The following is a 16,578-nucleotide window of genomic DNA, read 5'->3' as shown; positions in this document are numbered from 1 at the left end:
AGATGAAGATTGTAGGTGATGTGGTTGTGGATGTAGGTTCTGGGGGTTCTGAGCTGGTGTGTGTATGACTGTTCGGCATCTTAGTTAGTGGTGGTGATTGTTGATGGATTGATGGTTATGGACGTGATTTAAATGAGACCATAGGTGTGGTGATGTGGTGTGAAGGTGTTGCCTGTGGATGAGAAGCAATTAGCGGTACGTCTGTAAAGGTAAGAAGAGGTTGTTGAGACTATAGTTGTGGTGATGTTGTTGACTAGATATGGAAATATGTGGTGAATGTTGTTGGTATTGAGGTGGTGAAATTGGGTGAAATGTAGCTGGGATGCGTTAGACAATGCTACTGTGTAGAGATGGTGTTTGTCGCAATCCCAGTACGTTGGAGCCATTTCAGGCCTTTAGCAAGGTGAAGTAGAACGGACGGCTCTGCTTGGCTAAATGCTGTTAGTGATTGGATGGTATGTACCCCCATGGTACACAGTCTTCTGGAAATGAGCATAGGACAGCGGCATAAAAGGTGCTCAATCGTCTCTATTTCTTCCTCATCCTCGCAAAGCCTACAGTAGTCGGCCAAGTCTTCTTCCCATTTACTCGTCATGGATCTCGTTCTGCAATGACCCGTGATGATCCCCAATGCTAGTTTCAGGTCTGGTTTCCTCATTGAGAGCAGTAAGGCGGTTCTTGTCTTCGACGGGACTGGCCAGATTGCCCTTGATGTGCTGCAGCTGGGCAAGCTGCCAGTATTGGCAGCATTTTTCTCGACCTTTTTGTATTATCTCTCTCCTGAAGTGGCACAATGGTGGCTTGATGGAGTTGTCGATTTCAATATTTTGTGACTCCGATCCGCAGCGTGCCAGTTCGTCAGCTGCCTCGTTTCCCTCGATGTTGCAACGCCCTGGGACCCAACACAAGGTGACGATTGATTTTAGTGGCTCCAAAGCGTGTTTGCAATCCAGAACTGCCGCGGACTTGATATATAGGGACCTGAGAGATTTTAGGGCCGCTTGACTATCAACAAAGATAGTCACCGGTCCAGATATATCCCTTCTCATGTTGTTAATCAGTTCTGCGGCCTTCCTGATCGCAAAGATTTCGGCTTGGAAGACACTGCAATATTCGTTCAGCTTGTATGAAATACGTAGATCCAGGGAATTGCTATAGACACCTGCTCCTGTGCCTGTTTCCATCTTAGAGCCGTCAGTATAAATCTCTATACCGTCTAGAGGTGGGCTACTAAGTGCCCAATCATCCCTATGGGGTATATGCACCTTCGCTGCCTCGAACGACATTTTTGGTGACATATACAGCCCAATCATGAACATCATCTCACCGTGAGTTTTCTCACTCTCGCCTCCTCCCTTATTATAAACAGCATAAGGGAGAACAAAACTCACGTTCGTGAGAAAAGTAGCTATCATAAATGTCAAAAAAGTGAGAATGTGAGGCAATTTTCTCTCACCACAGAAATCAAGGTGAGTTGAACAAAAAAATGTAACTATAGAAAAAATCGACAAGAAACGAATCTTTTGCAATGATTATCAATTGTATTTATTTGTGTTTTACGTTAAAGGTAACAAATAAAAAACAATTAGAAATTCTTTTGGCAACTATACATGTTTATCCGTGTATCAATGAAGCAAGGAAGACCTCAATCGAGTTTGGCGTAATTTGGTGGTGGAGTTGAAGTTGGCCAAAATTTTTCAGATATGGGAAGCGGTTCAGAATCATATGATGAAAACAGGAATGGAAGAGGATCCTATCAGGAGCAACACCTTTCTAAAAATTTTTTTGTAGGTACTTCGCTAAGGTTCCCAGCAAAATATTCGATGCCAAAGATTCTATTCAAGCATGAGTGCAAGTTATATGTCACCTTTTTACCACCTTCGCCCATTCTTTTTACAAGACTGTGACCCCTAAAAGATCCAAATCATTTTGGATGGCATCTTCAATAACCCAGTGGAATGGTATCTTAACAACCACCTTGGCATGGCATATTCCACGAACAAGCCACAATAGGAAGGATTAAATTAATAAAAAAGAGCATGTTTATATTATATAGCCTTTTGCAGGGTTAACCTTCTTGAAAATTGAGAAATTGTATTTAAAATCCATGAAATTGGTTCAAATGTTGAATAGGATCCGAATTTCACGAATTGTACTTAGCATTCATATGATTGGTCCTATTGCTGGAGAAGAGATCGGATGTTTCACGTATTGTATTTATTTACAATTCTTGAAATTCCTTCCAAATGCTGAAAATAGGATTTTTCACAACTTAATTTGAACTAATACAAAAGATCCAGTGAGATATTGGCATCGCATGGAACGACTTCCACAAAATTTTGTATTCCTCAGCGTTTGTCGTTTCGCACATCATTCAAAATGCAATATTAAACATTTTCATTTCTTTTTGCCATATAATGACCTTTAAACGGTTTTTGTTCACTTTTTCGCAAATTGCGGAAATTCTTCGGGCGTAAATAAACAATTTTTACATATGTATGTATGTATCTGTCAAAACAAAACAAAAACAGCTGTTACAGATGTTGCCACATATCAAACATTTAATATTTTTATCAATTACCAAGTATTTTTAAAGTGGATTGTTGATAAAAATTATTTTTCGTTTTAGAAATATTAATTTAATTTAAAATAAATTAATGTTTTATAAAAAAAATTACGAATTTAGTTATTGCAAAATTATTTGTAAATAAAATAACGATATGGCAACGCAAATTATATTTTCAAGGGTTCACAAAATGCGGCACTATTTTCAATTTTCAAACTTGTGAAACCCTCTTCACTTTTTTCGCTCCTCCCTTGTCATTTGTGATAGGTCGAGACGTGAGAAGTGAGCTGCAACTCACTCGTGAGAAGCTCCCTACGTGAGTATTCATGATCGCTATGATAGTCACTAATGTTCCCCAAGGCCGTTGGTAGTCCGAATCGACGTAGGATTGCAGTTCGTCCGGAACTGCGCCATGAACCTAGCTCCTTCAGCCGAAGGGCACTCATTGCTGCCAGTACCTGCACTACTAGGTCCAGTGGGTGTAGATCTAGTAGCACATTAAAGGCAGCTTGTGGAGTGCTCCTCATGGCACCAGTTATTAGAAGTGATGCCGCTCTTTGGACGCTGTTCAGTTTGTTTAGATATGTCGTTTTGCATGGCTGGCAAACAAAACTAATTAATCTTTTGTTTTTATTCTTCTTCACACAGGGGATAATAACCGGCTCATCTCTGAACCATGGCCTAATCAGCCACACATCCACAGTACATCTTTTTCTTCACATCAAACAACGTCAGTCCAGCATCTACCACAACCCCAGCAGGCACACACCCATATCCATTACTCATCACACCACTCCATATCAACTAATCTGCAATAGACCAACCACCGCACATCAACACAGACACAGTTTATTTTTCATCACAACTCATCAACACCACACTCAACTTTAAACAAACAACCACAACATACAGCTAAATTTAAGGATGATCACAATGGTCCTCAAGGTCTCCGAGTGAAGTAGCTGCCAACAACGGTAGCTGCGCGTCCTAAAACCAAACCAAACCAAATGTCACAGCCTCGATACCTGCAGCAACACATAGGCATGCTGGTGTTTCTTTAAATATATGTGCCCGAAGACTTTAGTCACCCCAGTGATAGTCTTACCACTATAATAGCACGTTGTTGCTGATTCATGAGGTTTCTGCGAAATTCTACAAAGTGGGGGAGATTGAATATACGCAGGCAGTGGTGGTCTTCCTACTATACCTTACACCTCACTAAATACACCTTGTGTGCCTTGTTCACCAACAAAAAAAAAAAAAAAAAAAATAAATAATTTTCTCCAATAAAAATGTTGTCAGCCAAGGACATAATTTTGATTATATTAAATATAATCTCTTCGGTAAGCTAAAGTATATGGCATGGAACATCTTGTGGAGCCTTCATCACACATTTCACAATTGCAGATCCTTTCATTGCTGACATTTATCTTAATGCAAACAAATGTAAAACTGCCAAATACCAAGGAGATTCTAACCTATAAAATAATATTAATATTATTCATGCTCTATGCCTTTGTACTTATTGGCCTAATCCTGAAAGCCAGACGGAAAAGTGGTCAACTGTTTGCTTTTGTGGTAACAATTACATTTTTACACTTTTTGAGGTTATATTAATTAAAATTAATCAATTTTTCAGATTTGTTTTGTAACTCTCCTATTATGGCTAGCCTATATTGTTTCCTTGCTATGGGTACATTTTTACATTTCATCCAACTATTCGGTTAAATGCAAACATAAATATCACACCATTCAGTACTACAATACGGGCAGCTTCCTTATGTTGGGTTATGTCAACGTCGCTGTGTATTCCATAATTGGCTTTGCGATAATTGGAAATTCGTATAGTCTTTTTGTTTTGAGGATTAAATGAAGGGAATCTTAAAACAATTCACAATAAGTTCTCGGATTATGATCCATGAACAAATTTTCTTAAAAACTTCAACTTCCTAAAAATTCACGGTAAGACCATTGATGAGCTTTGAAAAAAATTTTAATAAATTATCGCCAATACCATTGAGCCCTATGGAACAAGGAAAAAATAAGAATCAGGCCTGTGACTGTACAAATGAACAATGACCACAATGCCCAATGAACAGGAGCATAATTTTAAGCTGCTGCTGTTCTTCTGCTTCTGCTGCGATGAGTGGGGGTGGTAGTACGGCATTCACACTGTACCTTTGTACTGCCTGCGCAACTGCATCAGTGTATATGCTTTCCAAACCTGCCTATTAGGCTCGTTTATCTGTCTTTCTCCCTCTCTATCTCTCACTAGATCATGAGACATGTACATCAGGATACATCAGGAGAGATGCGACTGAGTGGTGGAATCGCAAGACTGTGGCAGGAATGTTCATAGCAATAAAAGCAATATCTTGTTCTGCTGATGCACCCGTAAAATCGTCCTCGTAAATTAGATTCACTGGTGTCATGAGGAGGCATTCTGTTACAGTCATTAGTGCGACATTGTGGCATGTTGGATACCACACTAGCACCTCATAGCATACCACATACTGGCCTATTGCTTTATAAGAGATCATCAACACGGTTTCGTTGTCAGCACCCCAAGTGCTGCCGGCCAACAACTTGAGGGGACCTAGTTCCTACTGATATTGATGTTGTTGTTGGTGTAACAGGTGGACTGTATCTTCCGTCTTGTTTCCCCTGAAAATCCATGAGATGTTGATATGGATTAAAACAACATAAGAATGATAATATTGGTAGTGACTAGTATGCGTGGGAATTGGTTGATGAGTGAGGTGTTATTTGTGTTGTATGTGGGTTATGGATGAGTTGTGTATGTGGATTGGTTGTGTTTGTGTAAGGATGATGTGTGGGGTTGGTGGGTTGTGGAACTATTTTAGGCTGGTTGGATAGGAAGTTGGAGGAATGCCGCAACTTGTACTGGTCGGCACCACAGGTCAATAGGGTGCAGGTCTGTGAGCCGAGCTGAAAAAGTGCTTAGTATTGTGAGGTCCCCGTCTGCAATGCGGGCACAGGTCCTCAACACCTTGCATGATTCTGGTTTGGTAGGTATTGAGGATGGTAGACCAGCCAGATCGTAGTTGTGCCTGGATAGTTCTTGTGCATCTGGGTAGGGACTTCTCAGATTCTGCAACCGCTGGAGGATGTTGTTGTTGGACACAGTTATGTTCATACCCTTCTACTGTTTGCTGGACTGCGCGGGTATGAATGGTATTCAACGATGCTGCCAGTGACAGTCGGTCGATGTCCGATGGAATGACATCCTGGGTGTCGGGGCTGTATCGTCGGATGTCCTTCCGGATGCATCTAGGGGGTGAATCCTGAACCACTATGTGGTGGTTGGGATGCGTTGGCTGATGACATGCCAGCAGGAACTGTCGAGAGAGTAACACATTATGTTGCTTCACTGATAGCATCGTTGCCTCCTGATGTAGATGGTTCACACTCGACATCTGGACATATCCGGTAGCCGGCGCGAATGGCGTTGTTCTGCGTAGTCTGCAGAGCTCTCCACCTTGTATTGCTTAAAAACGGCGTCCAGACTGGGGCAGTGTAGTTTAAAACTGAGCGACTGACTTCTTTGTATGTAGTCAGCAGGACCTCCTTGTCCTTACCCCAGGACGGTACCAGATATGGCTTTTAGCACTTTGTTCCTCTTCTGAACTTCCGTTTTTATGGCAGCTGCATGTTTGGAGAAAGTGAGGAGGTTATCGAAGACAACACCAAGAATTCTTGGGCTCCGGACAGTTGGTATCTCCAGATCTCCGACTTTGATGTTCAGGGACCTCCTCACCTCCTTGGTCCATGTTGTGAAGAGAGTTGCAGTTGATTTTGGCGGCGAAAGCTGTAAATGTCTATCTTGCAAAAACTGCGAGATGGTGTTGAGGTAGCAATTTATTTTGGCCTCCAGCGAGCGGATGTTGACACCTGTTGCCATTATTGTGCAGTCGTTTGCATAAGTAACAAGTTTTACTCCTTCTGGAGGTGCAGGAAATTTGCCAACGTAATGATTAAAGAGCAGTGGGGAGATGACCGCACACTGCGGTAAACCCATCTTAATCTTACGGCTCTTAGATTTTGTGCCTCTGTATTCCACATGAGCCTGCCTGCCGTTTATATAATTACATAAACAACGCTTGATTGTGTGAGGCAAAGTGGAATTAAGAATGTCGTCTAGAAGAATGGCGTGATCGACAGTATTGAAGGCCTCAGATAGATCCAGAGCCACGACAATTGTCCTATGGGCAGGTCTGCGTTGGTTTAGGCCATTCGCGATGTTGTTAACGACGCTTGTGGTGCTTTCCGGACTCCATGTTCGTGGCTTGGGATTGGAAGATGTTTCGTCATGCTTGGTAGCAGCAGAGACTCCAAAACCTTGGCTAGGGGTAAAAGTAGGGAGATCGGACGCTAGGAATCTCCCCTCCTAGCAGATTTGTCCGGTTTTGGGAGTGGAATAATTCTTGCCGTTTTCCATATCTCTGGTATCACTGACGTGTTGATGGAGAGTGTCAGGATTTGCGCTAAAAACACTTTTGCAGCAGGACCAATGTTTTTAAGCATGAGCATCGAGATGCCATCGGGACCCAGTGCCTTAGATGGTTTTGCTCTGGTTATCGCTGCACTGACTTCCTCCGAGGAAAAGAGGAGGGGAGCCTCAGTGGTGGTCTTCTTTGCTCTCCTGAGGGCAGAACTTTTAGCCTTGTTCTGCACAGTGGAGTGTACGACAAACTGTTGGCAGAACTTCAGTGCACACTTCTTGGCATCTGTTACATCAGCACCTCCGAAATTTACAGCTACATTCCCCGATGCACCTGTTAGATTTCTTATGGTGGCCCAGAGTTTATGTGAATCAGCTTCACAGCTTTCAAGATGACTCAGTCATTTATCTCTCCGGTGCTGGTTCACCAAGTTATTTATTTCCTCCGTGAGAGTGGGAATTGTGGGGTCATCTGGGCACGTCCGTCTTAACTCGTCGCGTTGTTCTGCGAGACGTGCAGCTGGAGTAGGAAAACTGGGCCTCCAATGTGGGATTCTGCCTGCTGGGATGAAACGCTTTGCCGCCCGGAGAATTATAGCTCTTAATGTTCTCTCTCCCTGTCTGGAACATGAGGGGGGCGGTGAAAGACTGATGGCATTGTCGATCTCATTCATGAAGCCATGCCAATTGGCCTTCTTATAATTGATGAATGAGCGTTTCTCCGGCTCCACGAAGTCGCTAGGCTTCTCCACCGTTATGATAATCGGGATATGATCCGATGCTATAGTGATCCGGGTTTGCCAAGTTGTTAGAGGCAGGAGCCACGCACTGACGATCGAGATGTCAGGGGAGCTGGTGCAATGAGCCGTGATCCTGGCGGGGAAGTCATCATTTATGGGCGAGAAATCCGAGGAGTCAATCTGATCCGCAATTAAGTTGCCACGCGAGTCGGGAGGCAGTTGAGAAAACCATAGCTCATGATGAGCATTGAAATCGCCAAGTATCATTCGGTTTTCACCCTCGAGGAGATGTGAGATTGAGGGTTTATAACCTGGGCCAAGGCTGTTCACTGGCGCAATGTAGACATTCATTCATTCTGAGATGGCCATTGTCTCGATTATGTCGTCAGATGAGTTAGGGTCGGGAAGATCTATGATCCTGTAGTTTACGTCACGATGAATAATGAACGCAAGACCACCACCATAGCTCCTTTCTCTATACCGTCTGACAATCACATAACCATTATGACTCGCTAACCTGCAGTTAGTTGTTAGTTTGGTCTCCTGTATTGCCGCGATTGGTTTGTTATTGAGGTGCATAAAATTGGTTATTTCCGCAATCTTCCTCCGGATCCCATTGCAATTTAGCTGGAGGGTCTGGAAAGACTGCGGGGCTATGTGTGAAGATGTTTGGATTGTAAGGATTGGTGTATTAGGATTAGTTGATAAGTGTGTGTGAGTGTGTGAGTTGTTAAGGCTGATATTGGGGCTATTGGAGAAGTGCACGCTTGTGCGGATGAGTTGATGGTTGTATTATTGCTGGAATTTACTGAAGTGTTATTGGTAGGAGGTGAGGATGGGTGAAATGTAGGTGATTGCGTGGTTGGGTTATTGTTGGTTAGTTGTATATGAGTTGGAGACTGTGCAGGTATTGGGCTAGATGTTGATTGAGTTATGGTCATATGCGACGGAGTTATGACAGTTTGGATGGAAGGCTGTTGCGTTGTTCTCAAATTTGACTGTGGTGACGAAGGTGTTGCATTGCCAGTGAACAGGTTGCCATGAATTCATTGTTCCACTGCCTGTGAGAACGTAAATTGGTACATCTGCGCAAATGACACCAATTTCTGCAGCTATTACATTTGCAATGTTCCTGTATATTACTTCGTGGCAGACAGACCACACCCAGAAATCTGGGGCACCGTGGACCCTAGCTGGAGTGTGTCTTATGGAGGTGTTGGCAGGAATACTGTTTCTGCTGCGCCGCTGTCTGATATTGTAGAAAATTGCAGTGGATGGTGCGGACGACTTGAAAATGTTATCGAACATTACCCCCAATATCTTGTAAATAGATATTTCATTTCTTTGGTGACCCATAGTGAAACCTGACAAAGAATATTTTTGTCTTTGATGTCATCTCTCTAAATTTATGTTTTGTGGGACAGTTTTGAACAATCTCAGATAAAGTACGACTTTAACCCTAAAACGTGTTTTTCATTTTTTGAGATTCCTGGCGATTAGATAAGATTTACAGATTTGGTGTGCTCTGGGACCTATAGTAAAATGTTATGGCGAATAATTTTGCAGAATATTTGAATTTGATTTGAACACATTTTAAAGGAGTTTTTGAAAGATTTTCGAAAAAAGGACCCAAAAGACCCTTTTGATGAACCGCATGAGGGTTAAAACTTTTAACAAAAATATTTCCCATATCCTCCTCAGTAAAGTTGCCAAAGACACTATATACCTAAAATGCGAGGATTCCAAGATATCTTAACACGAACAATTCGAAAAAACTAGATATGGACAGAACTAGACCCGCCTACTTTGGTTACTTTCCGACGTAAACTTTAAAGACGCCGATACATGTGTCTCATATTTTTAGCTCTACTTTCATCATCAACTCGGCTTTTTTCAAAATTTTGAAAAAAAAAATTGAATTTTGTTGCACATTCATTTCTACCTCTATATGGAGGCTTAAACTGTTCAAGGTATACGGATCTTCGATTTCTTACTTTCTTCTTCCACATAAGCAGGAAAGTATTCTCTATGTTCTCGAACTGCTTGGCATGGTTGATGGTATCGAAGGCCTTCGGTTTTTTCGGGTTTAGTCCTCGGCGTGTAATGCTGTTGTGGTACTGTGTATTTTTGGAATCCATATTGATGTTGGGCAACTGGGAAATAACTTCTCGTTTTGGGGATGTGTAGTACCTCTAGAATTTTCGCTACTGGCGATAGGAGGGTAGTCGGCCTGTATGACTGGGAAATAGCTTCTCATTTTGGGGAGGGACAGTTCCACCAAATCTTCACTACTTGTCACAGGATGGAAATCGGCCTGTACGATTCGCATATGCTGACTTCCTTACCTGGTTTCAGTAGCGTGACCACCCCGCCAAGTTTCCAGGCCTCTGGTAAAATATAGGTGGCTAACGGTAAATTCGGGACACTTGTCAAATACTCAACTCCAGATGTGTCCACTTGTTAAGCATTACCATTAATATTCCGTGTGGGCCTAACGCTTTGGACAATTTCGCGTTAGGGATGACATCCGCAACATCGCTTATTGTAAATTGTGGTGGTACCTCTTAGGCTGAGAGGACACTCTTCTTCGAGCTACTCTATAAACTGCCGGTTTAAATAAAACGCGCACCTCTACGGAGCTGTCACTGTCACGCAGTTGAAAGTAGCTGCAGTTCCATCATCCTTCTTTCCCGAAGAGTTATTTAACCGTTGCCCACAATTTACACCCACAGCCGCCAGTTGGCAGCCCTCCCAGAGTTCACCAAAGCCATCTATTGTGTTAACCAGGAAGTTTAGAGATTCCTTGTTCTCACAGCAGATGATCTTGATGCCTCTGAAGGGAGCTATGCTGCTGAAGTGTGTGTGCTTGGGAGGTTCCCCTTCGCCTGCATACACTATCTCTCGCAGCTGATTCTCAAACAGCTGCCAGTGTTTTTCACTGATCCTACCGTCAGGATCAGATTTATCGATGACCGCTATGCGCAGTTCATCCGGCACTAAAGGTCTGCCCGTCTTCCTCTTACCCGTCCCGCTACTCTTGGGAGGAGAGCGAGGGGTCACCTTGGGACTTAAGTTGGCCTGGGAGGTTGCCTTAGTAGCGGTGGACTTCTCTGGCTTGGAGTCCCATCTCGGAATGGGTCTCTTGGCCCCAGGGTGTGGTTCCTCCGTGGATCTAACCCTCTTCACCGGATTTTTCGATGAGGAAGGATTGGAAGGTTCCACGCCCCCCAGGTGCGGAGTCCGTTGCCGGGTCAGGTCTACCAGTCATCATCTCCTCTGGGTTCTGGGGCTTCTTTTTCGGCGGTGAAGGTTTCTCGGGAGGCTGAGTCAAGTCACCATCTCTCTTAGTTCGACCTTTGCAGGTAGTGGGAGTAGATGATGGCGTTGACGACAGCAATATATTGTCGACCATCTGGATGAGGAAGAGCCTATCGATCTCAGGATTTCTCTTGGATAGGTGAGGGTACTTCTCCTCGAATTTGCCCACCATCTTGAGATTGATCCTGATCAATTTGCAATCCCTCACCCAGATAGTCGAAGATTCCCTGCCGATGCACTTCCTAAGGTAGTGCATGGGCCTTCGATACGCCCCTTTGTCCTTCGTCAGTCGACTTACTGCTTTGCTTGAGGTGGTGGGAACTTTGTCGTCCAAAACTTTGGTCGTGGTTTCCTCCTCAGTGGCAATTTGTCTCTTTAGAGTTTGCTTAACGGCATCGGCAGATATACCGATACCCCGGTTTAATAGTGGTCCCGTGTCCGCAGGTTTTGTAGTTTCGGCTGAGTCCGAGGACAGTTTATCTGAAACTGCAGTTGCTGGAAGAACTGTGTTGTTGAGTTCGTCTTCAGATAAACTGTCCTCGTCCTCATCAGAAACACATCTCCGACTAGGGGAAACCATCCACTCCAACATAGCCAGGAGCTGCCGGCTCTGTGCAGCAAGGCTGTCCTCAATGAAGCCTATAATTTGTAGGTCTGGTCCGTCCCCTCCCGAAGCTACTGTCCTGTCAACCGTAGGTTGAGTCGGGTCAGATGTGGTCATGGTAGTGTCATAGTTCATGGGCGTTACGGATTTGTTGTCATCATTGCGGTTTGGGTTATTGGGTTTTTTTTTGTTTTTTTAAAAAAATCTGATCCATACATCATCGATTTAATGGGGGAATGGAGGTCAACCATAGCAGAGCCTTCCTGTACCATTGCAAGGACTTGACAACTAAGTCTATACTGCATTGAGACGACCAGGTTTTCAATGAGGCTCCTAACTGTAAACCTAGAACACCGATGGGCACGCGTTCGCCTGACACCCCGGCGTTAGGGGATCTCTGTTACGTAGGAGATCACTACGTGGGTAACCTTTGACCGGCCACAATCTCCTCAGCCCGAGCTTCCTTAGGATTGGGCGGGGGGATTGTTGCCTTAAGCCCTCGCATCGCATCAAGATTGTTACCTCTGGCGAGAGAAGTTCTCTAACTCTTGGGTTTTCAGGATTTTTACGACGAAGCTCATCACGCTCAATTCCTAGAACCGTTGACTATGCCGGGAAATTTGGTATAATTTTGGGTATTCGAGCAGTAGTAATGTAGCGAGCGGCTGCAGCTATGATGACGTCTCAAAAATTCTATTAGATACCAGAGGATTTTAGGGACTGGACAGCCCTCTGAAGTAATGATTGGTATATTCTCTGAACTCTTACCAATTAGATTTCCCTTGATACGGAAATGTAATAGAATTGTACGGCCAACGGAGGTTATGAGTTCGGGTAGTCTGTTAATGGAGACAATGATTGGAGGATGGTCATAAGCCAAGGGAAATTACGGGTTGCCAGGACATGTCATTGATCAGAACGGGTGCCACAATGGTGATGTCTGGGAGATGTGGCAATCTTTTCCTATCCTTTTTCTTCTTTTTTCTATTTTTTCTATTCGTATGTGGAGCTGTCAATTTGCTGTAGCCCTCGGAATCGGATCAGCTGTTGTGTCATATATTATCTTTGGGTCATTACCTCAGGAAGTATGGACTTTCACCAAAAAAACTATGAGTCTCTGCAACAAATTTCAAAACAATGTCCGGAAATTTGGCTTGTGCTAACATTTTTGATATTTTGTGTGAGAGGTACACAAAGGAGTGGAGCTATATAGTCCATCTTCGACCTTGATCTAAGTCCATATTTATATTTGGCAATTTTCCTTGCGGCCATTGTCAGTTTGTCGGTGAGAGATGGTGCTGAGAGTACAAAGTTTGGACCAAATCAGTTGGGCTAATTTGATCCAGTTTCCATTATGCGCTTAATCGTATCAACGTGTATATCCCTCGATAGCCTATGGCTGAGGATATAAAAAAATAAACCAAACAACATTTTGTCATTCATTCCTCAGTTTTTATTCGCTTTTTATTAATTTATATATAAAAAATTATTTAAATAATTAAATGTTTATAAATACATGTAATAATAAGTAATATTAAGGGGGGTCGAGTGGTGAAAACGAGCTCAGCATATTTCTATGAAATATAATGATTGTGAACTCGTTTCGTCTTACAAGGGGGGGATACGACAATACACACAGAAGGGGGGAGAAGGAATGTGAACATATTTGAGTGAATGAGTTTTTGTTTGTTTTCGATTGCCTCTTTCAAAGTGCACTTAATAATTGTTAATAATTTGTTTTTGTGTTTCTTTCTACTGTTTTCGTAATTTTCAATAATAAAAAATAATTAATAGTTTTTTTTCTTTCATCATCAACTTAACAAAGAACAAGTGTTGCTGTATGCTTTTTTGTTTTTCTGTTATTGGAGAAACGATAGGAAAAAATTTGTTATAAAAAAGCAATAAAGAAAATGTAGAAACAATATAACAAGCCTATATAAACAAGAGTCAATATAAATAAATTACAAAAAAAAAAAAAAAAAAAAAAACATATAAAGATATTGCCTTAACACAACCAAAGTATCAACATAAATCAATTAATTAAATCCTAGGAGTTAAAGTGTGGGGGGAGGTTTGACTTGACTAAAAACGCACACTACTACATAATATTATTACATTTATAAAAACAAATACTTTAGGTATTTTTCTGCTTCTTCTTTTACTATTCTTATATGTATTAATATAGAACATCTTAGGGCAAAGAGAGAATATCTTAAAACGAAAACAGAATCTGTTTTGAAATGTTGTTTACGTTTTGAATGCTTAGCTTCGGGTTAACTACAACTACCACTACAACTACTTGAAAATGATTAGATCATAATTTTGATTTTGGTTTAACATTGCGTGCGAAAATGATTTCGGGATTGTTGTGAGGTTTTTGTATTTCACGATAATTGTTGACAATTTTTTTAGTTTCATCCTTGGGACATGATTGGAGATTGCGAAAAACTTGAACCTGAAAAGAAAGAAGAAAAGAAATTATTAGTTATTAATTCAATAAAAAAAAAAGAATTAGAAGTTAATAAGTCCCACAAACAGATAACCTTTGTCTGTTACACGGCCTCTTTCTATGGTTTAATATGACCAAATGTGTTCCGAGGCATGTCTGAATTTTGTAAACCTGCAAAGTTCGTAAGTCTGGGCAATATGTCATTAAGTTATGCGCAGTCCTGAGTTAAAATAGAAAACAAGTAAAAAAGTGTCAGTCGGCTTTGCCGACAGATATATACCCTCAGCCAATGTGAAGTGAAACTTTCACCTACTCACAGATCGAATGTATTTAAGGCCTCTTCAGAATTTTGTGGCCCTTTTTGGACATTTGAATTTGCCGACAAAAATGTGGATTAGGAATTAACTGAACTAAGACACAAATGTTGAACTTTTGTGGGGGAGGCACCCTTAGGGAGGACCGATATGGGCCATTTTAGAAGTAAAACTAAATTTTGATAAAATATTAGGAGATCCAAAGGTTGCAAATTGGTTTCCCCATTCAAGTGATACCGTCCTAGCATTTTAGTGACATTTTTTAAATATTAGGGAGATGTACCGATAGTTGTGGACCAGTATTGCCCATGATACTAAGTTTGGATATAATATGACGAAGACCAAATGTCGGACCAAATCGGTTGAATAGTTCGAGAGGAGGTAATGGAGGTAGCGAATGCAAATCGCTTCAACAAAAATCAAAGTGATTCGAGAGCAGGTCTTAAAGTGAACTTATCCGAAATTTTGTGTGAGAGGTACCAGAAGGAGTAGACAAATATAGTCCATATTTGAACCTGATCTATATCTAGTAGATATATTAGGATGTCCAAAGTATAGATTACATCGGTCACTCCCTTCAAGAGTTATGGTTCGCAAAATGTTTCCGAACATTTTTTAACTTTTGTGGGGGAGGTACCTAAAGGAGTGGACCGATATGGCTTATATTCAAACTTAAACTATGTTTGAACAACATATTACTAAGGCCAAATTTTGGACCGAATCGGCAGATCCGTTCGAGAGTTATCTTGCGCTCCAACCACCTCACACGGTGGCATTGGGGTTTTGTTTGCAACTTTCAGGCTATTTTCTCAGGAAGTATGGACTTGCCCCTGATGAAACTTGTACCGTCATATGGAGGGCAGTGAATAAAAGTTGCTAAACAAAAATCAGAGCGATTCCAGAGATGGCCCTAAACTGAACTTATTCGAAATTTTGTGCGGGAGGTACCCGAAGGAGTGGACCGATTGAGTCTATATTGAAACATTATCTAATTCTGGTACACATTTTACGATGGGCAAAGTATGGACCAAATCGGTTAGTCTGTTCAAGAGTTATCGTGCGCACAAATTTTCCGAACATTTTCGAACTTTTGTGGGGGAGGTACCGGAAGGAGTGGACCGATATAGCTCATCTTCTAACTTAAACTAAGTTTGGGCAAAATATTACGAAAGCCAAAATTTAAATCGAATCGTTTCATCCGTTCGAGAGTTATCGTGCGCTCCATCCAGCCAGACAGACAGACGGACGGACATTGTTCAATCGACTGCCCTTCCCGCAGATAAATAGCTGTACTCAAGGTTATGTACCCTACATTAGCAGGCATTTGGTCCCTGTGAAACGACTAGAGGGGTATAGTGCTGGCTGCGCAGATTGATAGCTCTACATTTTGTTCGGTCAATGAGGACGCCCCAACCTGATTTAGCGGATAGTGTCACAGTTCGAAAGACATAAACATCGTGTCACCTGGTCTGACAAGAGATACGACGGGTTGCCAGGTGAAACACGTCATATCTCTTGAATCAGACCACCTCCCCATTAACCCAATTCTTAAGTGGGCACGGGTGTTTTAGGTCGTATCTATTCCGCTTTGGACTCAATAACTCACCCGACAGCGGGTTCTTTCGTACCGGATGGACCCGGAACCACACAACATCAAAGTTCCGGCCAGCGGATGCCACCTCAGTGTGCATATGTTTGTATTTGTTTCGTTTTTCTGTGTAGGGAGTAGCATATCCCGATCCCGGAATGCCTGCTCCGAATTCTTTTGGTCCGTGCCGGGACAGAGGAAAACCCAGGACCAATATATTTGTGCTCGGTTTGTCACATCCCCATCTTCACCCACATCCAGCCTTCGGTGAGATGCAATAGATGTCAGGAGTGGGTGCATCTTAGGGGTTGCTCTATACTTGCCAACGTGAGGGACTACGACAGGAACTATGTTGCTGCATGCTGCGTGAATGCAGTCCCCAGTGAGTCGTCATCGGATTACGAAACTCCCTCATCGTCTGATTATGAGACTCCCCCGCAGTCCCCACGACAACAACAGCACATGCAGCCTTTAACACCAGCCCTTGTTGTCCCAATCCCCGAAAATGCATCCTTTTTGCAATTTAATTGCAATGAA

At 42.4% G+C, this 16,578-nt stretch overlaps 1 protein-coding gene and 1 long non-coding RNA gene across 5 annotated transcripts in view; one reads left to right on the top strand and one right to left on the bottom strand.

Moving 5' to 3' along the window:
* Positions 1-3,809: 3,809 nt before the first annotated feature.
* LOC141397271 (uncharacterized) lies at positions 3,810-4,792 on the top strand. The gene is made up of 3 exons (XR_012411346.1): positions 3,810-3,909; positions 3,974-4,144; positions 4,206-4,792. It is a non-coding gene; the product is annotated as an uncharacterized lncRNA (long non-coding RNA).
* Positions 4,793-13,120: 8,328 nt separating this feature from the next.
* CAH3 (Carbonic anhydrase 3) overlaps positions 13,121-16,578 on the bottom strand; it is a 64,808-nt gene continuing 61,350 nt past the window's right edge. For 2 of the 4 annotated variants that reach the window (XM_073977460.1, XM_073977461.1), the window contains exon 4: positions 13,121-14,145. In XM_073977460.1, coding sequence (XP_073833561.1) covers positions 14,005-14,145 — 141 coding nt within the window. In that variant the 3' untranslated portion in view covers positions 13,121-14,004. The remainder of the gene's footprint in view (positions 14,146-16,578) is intronic. The other 2 variants (XM_073977464.1, XM_073977463.1) reach the window with 1 other exon arrangement.

The sequence above is a fragment of the Musca autumnalis genome, unplaced genomic scaffold, assembly GCF_047663935.1.
Source record: "Musca autumnalis isolate F117 unplaced genomic scaffold, ASM4766393v1 scaffold_3, whole genome shotgun sequence".
NCBI lineage: Eukaryota > Metazoa > Arthropoda > Insecta > Diptera > Muscidae > Musca > Musca autumnalis.
The sequence above is the reverse complement of the archived record's forward strand: the minus strand, read 5'-3'. Positions and strand labels throughout refer to the sequence as shown.